General features: G+C 55.4%; 1 protein-coding gene across 3 annotated transcripts in view; it reads right to left on the minus strand.

Moving 5' to 3' along the window:
* Positions 1 to 291: 291 nt before the first annotated feature.
* Positions 292 to 14,665, minus strand: part of GTF3C5 (general transcription factor IIIC subunit 5) — a 27,967-nt gene continuing 13,593 nt past the window's right edge. Inside the window, exons 4-11 of one of the 3 annotated variants that reach the window (XM_017849357.1) lie at positions 8,191 to 8,365; positions 6,975 to 7,079; positions 5,155 to 5,269; positions 4,620 to 4,700; positions 4,302 to 4,399; positions 2,985 to 3,067; positions 1,854 to 1,996; positions 292 to 977 (exon numbers count right to left, since the gene is read on the minus strand). In XM_017849357.1, coding sequence (XP_017704846.1) covers positions 811 to 977; positions 1,854 to 1,996; positions 2,985 to 3,067; positions 4,302 to 4,399; positions 4,620 to 4,700; positions 5,155 to 5,269; positions 6,975 to 7,079; positions 8,191 to 8,365 — 967 coding nt within the window. In that variant the 3' untranslated portion in view covers positions 292 to 810. Of the gene's footprint in view, positions 978 to 1,853; positions 1,997 to 2,984; positions 3,068 to 3,320; positions 4,143 to 4,301; positions 4,400 to 4,619; positions 4,701 to 5,154; positions 5,270 to 6,974; positions 7,080 to 8,169; positions 8,366 to 14,665 lie in introns of those variants that run through there. The other 2 variants (XM_017849352.1, XM_017849366.1) reach the window with 2 other exon arrangements.

The raw sequence follows: 14,665 nt of genomic DNA on the forward strand, positions 1-14,665 counted from the left end.
AGGCTCGGTGGGCTCAGGACCCACTAGTTTCACACTGGGAAGCCATGGGACAGCAGGGCCCATTTCCCATGACTTTGTCAAGAAGGTGTTCATTTAGAGAAGAACTGAGCCCAGGCCTGGAGTCCTCCCAGCTGCCCTCACCCAACCCGCCCACATGTGAGGGGCACAGGCCAGCGCTGCCAGCATGAGGTCACTGAATGAAGGAATAAAGGAAGGAACAAAGGGAGCCCAAGCCCCAAGGCAGCAAGAGACTCCCCTGCAGCCCCAACATTCACACTGAGAAACCCAGACTTCTTGGGAAACTGGTTTAATAAGGACAATTCCAGAGGGGCCTGGCTGTGGGCAAAGCTGCGCCAAACGGTTGGGATCCAGAGCCAAGGGATCTCTTGCCACCTGAGACCATGGGCCAGGCTCCCCACACTATCTCCACTGCCACAGTCATGAGAGCCAAGTGAGACTGGCCTGTGGCCTGGGGCCCCGCAGCTGCCCAGCTCCACCTCCGGCATTTACTGGTCTCATCCTGAAAGGCATTGGGCACTCACTGGCTGGATGCTGGGCTGGTTCATGGGTGGCGGAGCCAGGGCATACCCTTTGGGGATGTTCCTAACCCCTTACGACCAGAGGCAGCACCCAGCAGCACGTCACAGCCAGTGCTAGGGTCAGCTGCACCCTCTGCTGGGACTCCAGCTCTCCTCAGAGGGCCTCCTAGGGCCAGTCCGGGCACTGGGGGGTGGCAATGGGGAGCCCTGGCTCCCTCATTAGGCCAGACACCAGTCTGGCCGGGTCAGGAAGGCCCAGCCTTGGGCCCTGTCACACGTAGTCCAGAATCTCTGTCTCCATCTCGTTCTCACTGCCGTCGGATGGCTTGAAGTCCTCCTCCTCCTCTTCCTCCTCCTCATCCTCCTCCTCGTCTTCCCCAGACTCATACGTCAGCTGCTCTTTCCCGCCATCAGTCTTGGCTGAGCTGGAAAAGAGAGCTGGGGCCGGAGGAGACAAGGCCATGGGTGTCCCATGAAGGCTGCTGGGTGGCCCCAGAAAGGCCAGCAGGCTCTGGGGAGCCTGGTTACTACTACAAGGGTCCGAGCTCGAGCTCTGAAGAAGCTGGTGGGTAAGTATGGGGTGGAGGCCCCCCGGGAAGGTGTAGTTTAACAGGCACCCAGGGGAATACTGCAGCAGGGGAGCCATGAGCAGCTTCAAGGGCCCAGGGACCCTCAAGAGTGAACACGCCATTGTCTCTGGGAAAGGGTCCACACTCTTGATTCGATTCCCAAAGGGGGCTGAATCTGGATTCCAAGCAAGACCAAGAACCCCTGCTTCGGTCAGATCTGTGTGGCGTGGCTGGGGAGGAGTCCCCTGAGAGGGGGCTCTTATGACTCTCCCCAGCCTTGTCAGATCCACTGCCTGGCAGGTGCTGCCCCCTTCACTTCCCCTGCAGCTGGCCCTCGCTCCTGTCAGGGTTGCCTGGTTCCAGGAAGGGGTTGGGCCCCGCAGAACAGGAAGCAGACAGAGGCAGAGCCTGCACACGCAGGGCTGAAAGACGTGGGCTGGTGTGAGGGCGTCAGGTGGAGGCCCCAATGGCAGCGCCGGGCTGCTGCACCCGTCCCCTCTGGGCTTGTCTCCTGCCCCAGACCCCAGCGCTGAGGGCCTTGGCTGAGGCAGCCTCTGTGGGCGGCTGGGGTGATGCCGGCTCCTGGGCTGGGCTCTGGCTCACAATGCCCACCTCCCACCAGGGCCAGGAGCAAGATGATGCCACCTAGGTACCATTTCCCAGGAATGGGTCCCCTTAGGGAGACCTCTGTCTCCAAGGGGATCCCCAGGCATCCTGGGCCCCCTTTACCCCAAGCGGCTCTCACCAGGCCTCTTGGAGCGGATGGTCTGCCGGATCATGAGGGACATGGTGTCCCTGAGCTCGTCGCTGGTCTTGGGGAGGCACCACCCGTCCCGTTCCGTGCAGGAATTCTCGGCCCCGTCATTGCGGTGAATGATCTTCTGCAACCTGGGGGTTGGGAGAGGGTTGGGACATCAGGTCCCAGGGTGGGTCTCTGCTAAGAGATGCCAGTGTTGGCTTTTGCCGGAGGCAGAGCTGTACCGAGAAAGGCAGCCCCGTGAGTGAAGTCTACAGAGAGGAATTGGAAACACGAGCTGTGTGCTCCCAGCTGGGGCCCTAAACCTGTGTGCTCCCTGGATCCCTCACACACGTGAAGCTGGCCGTGTACCCCTGCACATGCTTCTGGTGAACCATGGCTTTCAACAGATTTCAAGATGTATTTGACGTGTTCCCATCTCCATCTCCTCCCATCCCAGTGCCCTTTCCCTGCAATTCTTTTTTTTTTTTTTTTTTTTTTTTTCCCCAAGACGGAGTCTCGCTCTGTCGCCCAGGCTGGAGTACAGTCGCGCCATCTTGGCTCACTGCAAGCTCCGCCTCCCGGGTTCACGCCATTCTCCTGCCTCAGCCTCCCGAGTAGCTGGGACTACAGACGCCCGCCACCACATCTGGCTAATTTTTTGTATTTTAGTAGAGACGGGGTTTCACCGTGTTAGCCAGGATGGTCTCGATCTCCTGACCTCATGATCTGCCCACCTCGGCCTCCCAAAGTGCTGGGATTCCAGGTGTGAGTCACCGCGCCCGGCCCCCTGCAATTCTTTAAACATCACTGAGAACAAGTCGATAAAAGGTTTCTGGGGTCTGATGGGTCCTGGGATTGAGAACCACTCATGGGGCCTTCATGTGGACAGTGGAAGAGGGGCAAGGACACAGCAGCAAGAACTGTGTCTGCGCAGTTTGGAGCCGCGGCTTTCTACAGGGCACTGCCTCTGCGAGGACCGCCAGCACACCAGGGCTCTCGGCAGCACCAAACTCCCAGACAGGCGAGTGTTCTTGCGGGAGATGACGGCCGACGTGAAGTGGAAGAGCTGCAGAGAGCACTTTGGTCCCTGGGTCCCATGGGTCCCCCTCAGTGTCTCAAGGCCCCTCCCATACGTACTCTTCCACATTCAAGTCGCATAACTGGTAGAACATCTGTCGATAGGGTGGCAGGGCCCCTTCCCGGAAGATGTAGACGGAGTCCTGGTGAAAAAGGGGGAGAGAGACAGGGAAGGTTAGCCAGAGCCTTGGGGGGCTGCCAGTGTTAGAGACTCCGTGTAGGCTCCCATGGAGTCTCTCCAGGGAGCTGACTGGTCACCAGGACCAGGTTGGGCAGACAGGCTGGAAGGCCAGGGAGCAGTTGGGGAAAAAACAAGGTTTAACTCCCTGGGACACTCTAGGAGAGGCAGAGGAGCACCAGGCCCTCCCGGGGCCACTGGAAATGGTGAGCCCGCATGTGCAGCAGGCCATGGCACCCATGGCATGGGGCCAGCACTAGCCTTGTGCCGGGCTCTGCTCTCTGTGCCTTCCTGCACTCTGACCTTATCCCTCACCCACTGCTGCTCATTTGTCACCCTATGTCCCCCTATGGGCTGCCCTGACATCTCTTCTGGGGAAAGCAGGGCTTAGTGAGTGTTTACTCTCTCCTTTCCGTACCCAGCCATATAGTTCTAGAGGTAAGGATAATGGCCTCCCAGGAGAGGCCTCGGGAGGAGGCAGGCCACACAGGCTGTGGCATGATTGCCCCTCACTGGGAAGACAGCAAAGATCTCAAAAACCTGGGGAGCAGGCAGGGGCCTCCGGACACGGGGAAAGCGAGTCCCTCACATCGCCCGTCTCTGCTGCACTCATCACTGCTGCCTGCTCCCTCGGCAGGTGATTCCACCATGCGGGACGACCCCTTCTCAGCCTCCCCCAGGACTGTGGAGAGGCTTGCGGGAGCCTGAATGTGGGAATAGCTCTGAAAACTGCCAACCCGTGCCAGGCAATCACACTGACAGAAACGTGAGCCAGTGAGGCTCCTGCCACAGCTGCGGCCCACATGGCCGGCTCTGGCTCTGTCCTTCTGCGTGTGCCCAATTCCGATCATTCCAGGAGTGGTCATGTGGCTCAGTGGGGGCCCAGGCTCCCAAAGGGCTCGAGAAGGACAGCCACATGCAGCTGCTGGCACCAGGCTTCCCTGTCTGAGACCTGTCACCACCTCTTTGCCAGATGTCCCCAACACATACAGCCCCGAGGCTTTGCACCGAGTTCTTGCCCTCAGTGTCTGAAGGCTGTCCTAAAAGCGGGCAAGGTGCTGAGGCCCCAGTGGGCAGAGCTGCCCTAATCACACCCCTCCAGCCCACCTACAGGGTGCCCAGCCCCGAGAGGGAGGTCCTCCCCTCTATTCCCGGCCTCCCCTGGGAGCCACTCCCTCCTGGGGCTCAAGGGCGCCCACCTTGAGCTTGTACTTGCTGGAGGCTGGTTTCCGAGCACCGCTCGTCCCCGATGGGCCCAGGCCCTGCTTCAGGTCATGCATGGTGACAAGCTGGCTGGCTGCGTGGGGACAACAGCAGTGCTTGGCATGTGCAGGGTGGGGAGGAGGTATCTCTCCCAACCACACCCTGCCCTCCTGCCTGCCCACCCCCTCCTAGGGGAGGAATGACCGGTAGAGCCCTGGAGTGACCCCCAGGAACCACCTCCCCATCTGGGTCCAGGTGCCCCGCCTTCCTTGGCAAATCACTCATGACCCACAAAAGGCGCTTGGCACACTTACGTGTCTTCTTGACGGTGATGGGGAGGCTATAGTTGTAGGTGCTGCGCTTTGCTTTGACTGGCAAGTCGCTGGGGGCGTAACCTGCAGGTGAGGGCAAGCATGTCAGGAGGGTGGGCACAGGGCCCGTCGGCACACAGCACTGAACTGGAGATGGGAGTTGGGTCCATGGGGCCAGCTCCTGAGAGGGCAACTCCAGGCTGCCAAGCATGCCACTGCAGTCACCAATGCATCCCAGCACTTCCCAGGCGGGGTGGACACAGATGCTCTCACAAGTGCCTGGCCTGCGTCACAGGACCATAGGGCACGTGGGGTCACTCAATGAGGGACTGTGGTTCAGAAACGGGGCGGTCAGCGGTGGGGCCAGCACAGAACTGAGACTTTCGTTTCCATGCCATTCTGCATCCAAGAGTCTCAGCAAAGGGAGCAAACGGTTTTTTTATTCTCTCCAAATGAAAATATTCTTACTACCAAAGAGAATGCTAGAAACTGAAAGATAGAGAGAAAGGCAGGAAGCAAAGCTTTCAGGAGTTTTTACCGTGTTTCATTCCACAGCGGATTCGGAAATCAAGGACTTGGTAAATCTTGGCATCGGGGTTTTTTCGGGGGTCATACCCAAATCGAATCCACAGGCTGCGCCAGGGGCCTGTTATCTGGAGACAGAAAAGGTGGGAATCATGTGAGGTGAGGTGAAGGCCCAGGTCCCTGGGTGGGGCAGAGCCTACACCAAGGAAGAGCTCAGGAGCTGGGGACAAGACTCTGGATGCCCAGGCCTGCTCTGCCATGTGCAGGCCCTGTCACCTTGGTGAGGGCACGTGGCCTTTCCAAACCTTGGTCATCCTGTCAGATGGAGGGAACAGGAGCACCCTTTCCTGTGAGTTCTTTTATTTGTTTTTCTGAGAGAGGGTCTCACTCTGTTGCCCAGGCTAAGTGCAGTGGCACAATCACGGCTCACTGCAGCCTCAATCTCCTGGGCTCAAGCGATCCGCCTACCGTAGCCTCCCAAGTAGCTGGGACTACAGGCATGAGACACCACACCCAGCTAATTTTTAATTTTTTTGTAGAGATGGGGTCTCACCATGTTGCCCAGGCTGGTCTTGAACTCCTGGATGCAAGCAATTCTCCCGCTTCAGCCTCCCAAAGTACCAGGATTCTAGGCATGAGCCATCATGCCTGCCCTCCCACGGTTTTGGAGAGGATTAAATGAGACAGCACCACGGAGCCTTTATCACGGTTCCTGGCACATGTTAAGTGCCCAGTGTTACTATTGGCCTAATTGATGAGATGTCTTCTGTCCCCAAAGGGAGCTTTCGAATGGCTTATGTCTAAAAAGCCAATGCCAGCCAGGCGTGGTGGCTCCCGCCCATACTCCCAGCACTTTGGGAAGCCGAGGCAGACGGATCACTTGAGGTTAGGAGTTCGAGACCAGCCTGACCAACATGGCGAAAACCCATCTCTACTAAAAATGCAAAAAAAGAAAATCAGCTGGGCATGGTGGCGTGCTCCTGTACTCCTGGCTACTTAGGAGGCTGAGGCAGGAAAATCACTTGAATCCCAGCAGCGGAGGTTGCAATGCGCAGAGATCATACCACTGCACTCCAGCCTGGGAGACAGAGTGAGACTCCATCTCAAAATAAATAAATAAATAAATAAATAAAACAGAATAAAATAAAATAAAATAAAATAAAAATAAGATAAAATAAAATGCCAACACCAAGCAGCACAGGTGGTGCTCCTGAGCCGAGAGCCCAACACGGCAGGAGGAATGAGTCTTTCCTGTGCCCTACTGCCTGTTGCAGACCCTCACGGTCATGTCTTACGCTGGCCTCCCCTAATGCTCTGTGAGGCCTCACGGAGGGGAGGATCCCTTTCCCACCAGCATCTTTGGGAACCTCAGTAATGACATCCATCTTTACATGCTTGGAGATCAAAGAGGGATCTGCCTCCCACTGAACCCCACTCAACACAGGTGGAGGACGACACGGGCCACTGTGGTCAGGGGCTGGGTTCTGCAGCCCAACAGGCTGTGGAGAGCGTCCTGGACTCAGGGAGCTGAAACTTTTCCAGTTGGCTTTAATAAGCTGTCTTAGGGATGCTAGGATTGGGGGACCAGGACAGAGGGGAAGGAAGGCTGGAGGTGCCAGGACTGGCGAGGTGCCAGGTTGGGGGTAGGGTAGGAAGGATGAGGACCAGGCCAGGGTGGGTAGGAAGGATGGGCCAGGATGGGGGTGGGGCAGGAAGGACGGGGAGCCAGGATAGGGGGTTGGCTGCTCTTACTGTGGCTCTAAGACATCACAGCAGGGACCAGGGACCATATGCGTGGGAACCAAGGCAGGTGGGCGGGCAGCTGACACTCACCATGTAATAGGCTATGAAGGGAAGCAAGACCTTGAGCTTGTCTGGGTGGACGCTGATGTTGGCCTTGACAGCATTCCGAGACCAGATGGGACGGATGTCAAACAGCTGGGGAGGCCAAGGGCAGAGGCTGAGAGGAGCACCAGCAGCTTCCACCCTTCTGCCCTGAACTCCCCAACATGGGCTGGGCCCCAGGGGCCCCTCCAGAGAGGAGCTGGTAGAGGACAGGGGCTGGACACACAGGGCATGGCCCTAGGACCCACTGCACTCACTCTCTCACCCCGTCCCTCAGAAGCCTGGGCGGCACGCCACCCTGTGCCAAGTGCAGTTGTGGGGCTGGGGCCCTGAAATGACCACAAGAGACATAGTCGTTGTCCTCTTACAGCCCACAGCACAGCAGGGAGCAAGGCTTGGGCGGGGGACGTGCTAGAGTCCCAGGGTCCCCATGCTGCCCCAATCTACAGAACAGGTGCCTGAGGTGGGACATCGTCAGAGGTAAAGGGGACAGCCTGGCTTGGGGAGGACTGCAAAGGTCAGGGTGGCCGGAGTGTAGTGGGCCAGGGGGCCGGGGCAGCGGGCCTCACAAGCCAGTTCAGGTCAGGAATGTGGGCTGTGCCTGGAGGGCAATAAGGAGCCACTAACAGTGTGCCCCAGTGACGGCTGGAAATCAACAAGATATCCACGTGGTCTCCCACAGGCACACTGTGTAAGGAAAGAGCCGGGCTCCAGGTGGCCGTGGCCTCACTGTGAACCTGATACTCATGCCAGTGGGGATGCAGGCCTCCATGGCACCTGCAAGCCCGGGGAAGGTGGGCTGCCTGGCAGCACGGCTCCAGATCTAACGGTAAGAAAGTGCTGGGCCTGGCACACTAGGTGCCCCACTGGGTTTGCTGCAATGAGTGAATGGAGGAATAAGAGCTCAGTGGATCCCAGAGCTCCACGTGTAGGTCACAACTGAACAATGCACGCGTATTTTTCTTAAGAACTCTAAGAAGCATTTTCACCCTTGGGAATGTAACACTTATACCGACACGGCCTTTAGACATGACATCTGAAAGTGAGAAGTTCCCATGCACTAAGGAACGGGGAAAGGTCGGTACAGCCAACCCCACAGCCAGGAACAGGGAGCAGCTGGGTAAACACAGGAGGCCAACACGGAGACTGGAGCCCCCGGGGCCGGGCGCAGTGCAGGACTTGCCTTCCTCAGCTCCTCCTCTACCTTCCGGTCCACGGGGTTAGTGCAGACTCTCCTCCACGTCTGGGCTGCAGCCTCCAGCGGCTGCTTAGGCACCTCCTCATCCTCAAAGTTGACAAAGATGGCATTGTGGGGGCGCCGGGCTCTGCTCAGGCCAATCAGGTTCTCGCCGGAGATTGGGGGGTTGTTGTAGCCTTCCCTGGGGGCAGACAGTACAGGTGAGAACAAGAGCACCAAGGCCATCCCAGGTACCCACCGGACCAGACCAGGCAGGGAGCCCAGAAGCCTGGCAAGGCCCGCAGCCACCGTGTGCCTTTCCCTGGACATCTGTGCTGGGAAAGGACCCCAGAGCTGGCTGCTAAAGGAACCTGTATTCACAGAGGAAGAGATGTGGCCACAACTGCCTATGACAACTCGGAGAAGCTCCGGGTCCTGCAGCTCTCAAGCTGGGGAAAGCCCAAAAGGTCCTAGAGGCTGGAGTGCAGGAAAGGGCACGTGTCATGGGGCTGGTAGCCCCACAAGTGCACTGAGTCAGGTGCAGCACTGTCCAACCAGTGAAAAACTGGACAGAGTCTAATGTCCAGCAGCTGGCAATGGTGAAATCACTCAAAGCACAGCTGCATGAAAGAACACGATCGGCCGGGCGCGGTGGCTCAAGCCTGTAATCCCAGCACTTTGGGAGGCCGAGACGGGCGGATCACGAGGTCAGGAGTTCGAGACCATCCTGGCTAACACGGTGAAACCCTGTCTCTACTAAAAAATACAAAAAAAGCTAGCCGGGCGAGGTGGCTGGCGCCTGTAGTCCCAGCTACTCGGGAGGCTAAGGCAGGAGAATGGCGTGAACCCGGGAGGCGGAGCTTGCCGTGAGCTGAGATCCGGCCACTGCACTCCAGCCCGGGCGACAGANAAAAAAAGAACACGATCTACTGTCAAAACAGGGACAAGAGCTGCACTCACTGACATCTGCTTACGTGCGATTCACTTATTTAATGCTCAAAACTAATTATACAGAGAAAGGACCATTTTCTAATAAAGCAGCTGAAACCACAGGGACTGGGAAACTTGCCCAGAGACAGAGCTCCTGGGAAGGAGCTGGGACTCCCATCCAGGAGCCTGGTTGCAAAGGTCCCATCACACACCTGTCCTGCCACCCAACAGAGCATGACTCTTCGGCTCACAAGCATCTCGACCACATGTAGGTAAATGAACAAAGGACCTCGTCAAATGGCACTGTCATAAAACACAGGGGTTAAAGCCAAGGGTTCCATTTGTCCCAACACATAGAATGTCCAACACCAAGAGGGAACCCCAATGTCAACTACGGACACTGGGTGACGATGTGTCAGCGTGGGTGGATCCACTGTTAACAAGTGCCCTACTCTACTGAGACGTTGATGATGGGGCAGGCTGTGTGTGGGGGCAGCTAGGTGGCATATGAGAAATTGCTGTGCCTTCTTATTTTGCTGTGAGTCTAAAATTGCTCTAAAAAAATAAAGTCTTAAAACACACACACACGTACAAAGCAGAGATTCTAGAACTATCTCTGTGTGCTGGCACAGAACACCCTTAGGTAGACGTTTCTCAAAATATTTGTAGTGGTTACCTCTTTAAGGTTGGACACCTAACTTACACAAAAGCAGGCAGAGGCCGGTGTCAAGAACCCCCATGTGCCTGTTACCAGTTTCAACAATATCACCACATGGTTAACTGCATGTCATCTGAACCTCCACCCAACCCACGATTTTGAAGTACATTTCAAAGTAGGTCCTGGACATCATAGAATCCATTTGGGTGATTACCACCTTTTAAATTTGTTTCCATTTTACCTTAGTTTTCTACATGAGTACATATCATCTGCACACTTACAAAGAGTAATAGTAACTTTCACATTGTGAAAAACTAGAAAGACGGGATCAAGTCTGGGCCTTCTTTTTAAAGTGGCTGCGTTAGAAACCGCACGGGACAGGTCGGCACTATCCCGTTGTCAAAGATGCCCCCAAGGAAAACCGGGTGGCCATCTGCAAGAGCAGCCCTTCTATGCCCAACCCTGTAGGGAGAGGCTGTGCAACCGAGGCTGCACCCCCAGCCCGCTCCCCGGGGCGGCCTCAGGCTGTGGTCTGTGTCACCATGATTCTAAGCAGGTGGGGAACTGCTGGCAGGGGTCGAAGGGTGCTGATGGCAAAGTCAACAAGACCACCTTGGAGAGTCCCTGAGGAGCAGGAGGGACCCACCATCCTCCAGTTAGAAGGACCCCGTCAGGCCAGCCCAGCAGCCTGCAGCCTGTGCTTGCCCACCTGGTTTGTGGGAAGCTCAATCTCCCCAGGAAGGGGCCAAGGAGGCAGTGGCTAGGCCTCTTCCCTGCCAGTCCTCACGCACCCAGCAACGTCAGCAGGGCAGGAGAATTGACAGCAGCCCTGGGAGAAAAGGCAGGTTCTTTCCAGGTGCTGGAAACCGATAAACCACATGGGGAGGAAGGGGGGCCCCAGGGCCCGAAGGCAGCTGGCCCTCCTCCCCCATTTTACCCCAGGGGCTTGAAACAGCTTCCCACTGGCCCGCAGGGCAGAGCAGACGCTCAGATGCTGCTGCCACCTAGTGCCAGGGGCGGCAGTGCAGACAAGTGCTGTTTTCATTTTTTTGAGATGGAGTTTTGCTCTTGCTGCCCAGGCTGGAGAGCAATGACACGATCTCAGTCCACTGTTTTAACTTCCACCTCCCGGGTTCAAGCGATTCTCCTGCCTCAGCCTCCCAAGTAGCTCGGATTACAGGTATGCGCCACCATGCCTGGCTAATTTTTTACATTTTTGTTTGTTTTTTGAGATGGAGTCTCACGCTGTCACCCAGGCTGGAGTGCAGTGGCACGATCTTGGCTCACTGCAAGCTCCACCTCCTGGGTTCACACCATTCTCCTCTATCAGCCTCCCAAGTAGCTGGGACTACAGGTGCCCGCCACCACACCCGGCTAATATTTTTATATTTTTGGTAAAGACAGGGTTTTACCATGTTAGCCCGGATGGTCTCAATCTCCTGACCTCGTGATCCGCCTGCCTCTGCCTCCCAAAGTGCTGGGATTACAGGCGTGAGCCACCATGCCCGGCTAATTTTTTGTATTTTCAGTAGAGACGAGGTTTCTCCATGTTGGTCAGGCTGGTCTCAAACTCCCGACCTCAGGTGATCCACCCACCTCGGACTCCCAAAGTGCTGGGATTACAGGCGTGAGCCACCACGCCCGCACTGTTTTCTTTTATATATTTTTGTTTCTGACAAGAGTGAGCTGCTTGTGGTGAAGAAAAAATAAACAAAAAAACACTTTTTTTTTTTTTAAAAAAGAGGGTCCCACTCTGTCACCCAGGCTGGAGTGCAGTGGCACAATTATAGCTCACTGCAGCACTGACCTCCCAGGCTCAGGCCATCCTCCCATCTCAGCCTCTCAAGTAGCTGGGACCACAGGAGCACGTGCCACCACACTCGGGTAATTTTTAAAAATTTTTTGTAGACACAGGGTCTCACTATGTTGCCCAGGCTGTTCTCAAACTTCTGGCCTCAAGAAATCTTCCCACCTCAGCCTCTCAAAGTGCTGGAATTACAGGCATGAGCCACTATGCCTGGCCAATAAGTAACTTTAAAAAAATAGGCTGGGTGCGGTGGCTCACGCCTGTAATCCCACCACTTTGGGAGGCTGAGGCAGGCGGATCACCTAAGGTCAGGAGTTTGAGACCAGCCTGGTCAACATGGTGAAACCCTGTCTCTACTAAAAATACAAAAATTAGCTGGGCATGGTGGGGCACACCTGTAGTCCCAGCTACTCGGGAGGCTGAGGCAGGAGAATCGTTTGAACCCAGGATGCAGAGCTTGCAGTGAGCCGAGATCGCACCACTGCACTCCAGCCTGGGCAACAAGAGGGAAATTCCATCTCAAAAATAAATAAATAAATAAAAAAAACACATGTCACCCCGCTTCAAATTCTTACAGTGAGTACAATATACTTACAGAAAATTGTATCATTCTACATGTAAGAGATTTCTGCAGGGAGGCAAAGTGACTTGATTCTTTTTAGTTAATACATTTCCACAATGTTTTGTTTTTTTCTAACCGGTACAATTTATTCTTACAATCAGAAAAAAGCAGAGGGTGGTGGCGGTAGGGGATGTTACAGACTAGGGGACAGCAACCAAAAGAAACGTGTGTGGCCCTTATTTGGCTCCTGAGTGGCTTTTGAGACAATCAGGATAAAGTGAACAAGGACTGGGTGTGGGTGATGTTGGGGAGTGCTGTTAGCTTTGTTGGGTAGGAGATTGGTATGGCAGGTCTGTTTGAAACACGAGTCTTCCCTGGTGGAGATCCGTGCTGCTTGTTTCTGAAGGCAGCACTGTGCCAATGGGAGTGGAAAGGGGCAGAATGTTGCTCACTGGACGCTTGTGATGGGCATGTGAGGGCTACTAGACAATTCAATTCTCTCTACTTTGAGGTGTATTGGAACCTTTCTTTCTGCAATGCTTTTCTGGAGGCAGAGAATAACACACTCTCTCCTAAGGATGAAGCCTAGGCACTGGTCTTCGCTCCCCACCCCCGTTCCCTGGCTCACCTGCTCTGGGGCACAGCAGCCTGCCCAGCCTTCCTTTGCATGCGCCAATCCCCTGGTCTGGAAAGTTCTCCCTGGATCTTCACCTGGCTGGCTCTGTCTCAGCTCCAGATGTCAGTTCCTCTGAGGGCCCTTGCTGCTACCTGTAGCCCCGGCCCACTCTCCATGACCTCCTTTAAGGCTCCCCGCCATGTAATCATGCTCTGTCTAGCTCCCCACCCCTGCACTGCACCCCAGCTGCCGTGTCGTCCATGGACACCAGGCTCCAGGGAGTGCCCTGGGCCACCACAGGTGCTCAGTCAGGACATGTTAAAGGAAATATGTAATGAGGAATGAGAAGGCCCTCCCACCCCTTCAGAGAAAACTGCTGAGCCCCAAATCTTCCAGACTTTTCTAGACTTCTGTTATCACACCACCATTTACTTTTATCCCACAGAATCTGGTCTTGCACCTGCCTCTGTCATAGAGCAAGGGAGGCACCTGGGCATGGGTCCCATCAATCCACAGAGTCCACTCTTTTTTTTGTTTGTTTCTTGTTTTGTTTTTTGAGACACGGTTTTGCTCTGTCACCCAGGCTGGAGTGCAGTGCTGTGCTCATATTCACTGCAGCCTCAAAATCCTAGGATCAACCAATTTTTCCACCTCAGCCTCCCCAGTACCTAGGGCTATACAGGTGCATGCCACCATGCCCAGCTAACTTTTTTTTGTGTGTTTTTTTTTTTGTAGAGACAGAGTCTTGCTCTATTGCCCAGGCTGGTCGCAAACTTTTGGCCTCAAGTGATCCTCCCGCTCTGGCCTCTCAAATCACTGGAATTACAGGTGTGAGCCACTACACTAGGCCCAAGCCCATTCTCTTGAGGGCTGCATTTTTGGAAGCTTAAAACATGCTATGGAACAATTCTTCCACTGTGTTTGTTCCCAGAACAAGCACCACTACCTCTGGGCCAGTTTTCAAAGTCCTTTTCAGACTGGGCGCGGTGGCTCACACCTGTAATCCCAGCACTTTGGGAGGCTGAGGTGGGCGGATCACTGGAGGCCAGGAGTTCGAGACAAGCCTGGCCAACATGGTGAAACCTCATCTCTACTAAAAATACAAAAATAAGCTGGGCGTAGTGGTGAGCGCCTGTAGTCCCAGCCACTCAGGAGGCTGAGGCTGGAGAATTGCTTTAACCCAGGAAGCAGAGGTCGCAGTGAGCCGAGATCACGCCACTGCACTCCAGCCTGGGTGGACAGAGCAAGACTCCACCTTTCAAAAAAAAAAAAAGGCCCTTTCATTTTGCTCGTCTGTTTGCAGTAATCTTGCTCCCCTAAATCTGCGTGGGGCCCATGGATACTTGCTGAGTCCCTCTCACTGGCCAGGCTCTGTTCTGGGCACCAGGGCTATGACAGAGACCAAAGCAGGCCAAGTCGCTGCCTCTGGGGAGCATACATTATGATGCAGTTTTTTTTTTTCATGTTGTCTTTTTGTGTGTAATTTGAGAAAGTCGAGCATACAAAAGTCAGGACACCATGGCACTGGGCCACAAGCAAAGCCTGCAGAGCGGGAGAGACGGGGTGGTGCTGCCCGCAGGACCTGGCGCTGACCCCACGTCTCAGCTTCCTCATGCGTACGATGCGGGTGTCAGGAACCCTGGGGAATTGCTCCCAAGCTGGGGTGAGATGCACTCACAGCGCTGTTGCACAGGGATGTGGAATAACTGGCAGTGAGGCTGGTCAATGTTATTTATCCCCAGTTGGGTATTTTTTTTTTTTGAGACGGAGTCTCGCTCTGTTGCCCAGGCTGGAGTGCAGTGGCCCGATCTCAGCTCACTGCAAGCTCCGCCTCCTGGGTTCACGCCATTCTCCTGCCTCAGCCTCCCGAGTAGCTGGGACCACAGACGCCCGCCACCACGCCCGGCTAATTTTTTTCTATTTTCAGTA

The sequence above is a fragment of the Rhinopithecus bieti genome, unplaced genomic scaffold (genome assembly GCF_001698545.2).
Source record: "Rhinopithecus bieti isolate Rb0 unplaced genomic scaffold, ASM169854v2 scaffold_2205, whole genome shotgun sequence".
In the NCBI taxonomy this organism is placed as follows: Eukaryota; Metazoa; Chordata; class Mammalia; order Primates; family Cercopithecidae; genus Rhinopithecus; species Rhinopithecus bieti.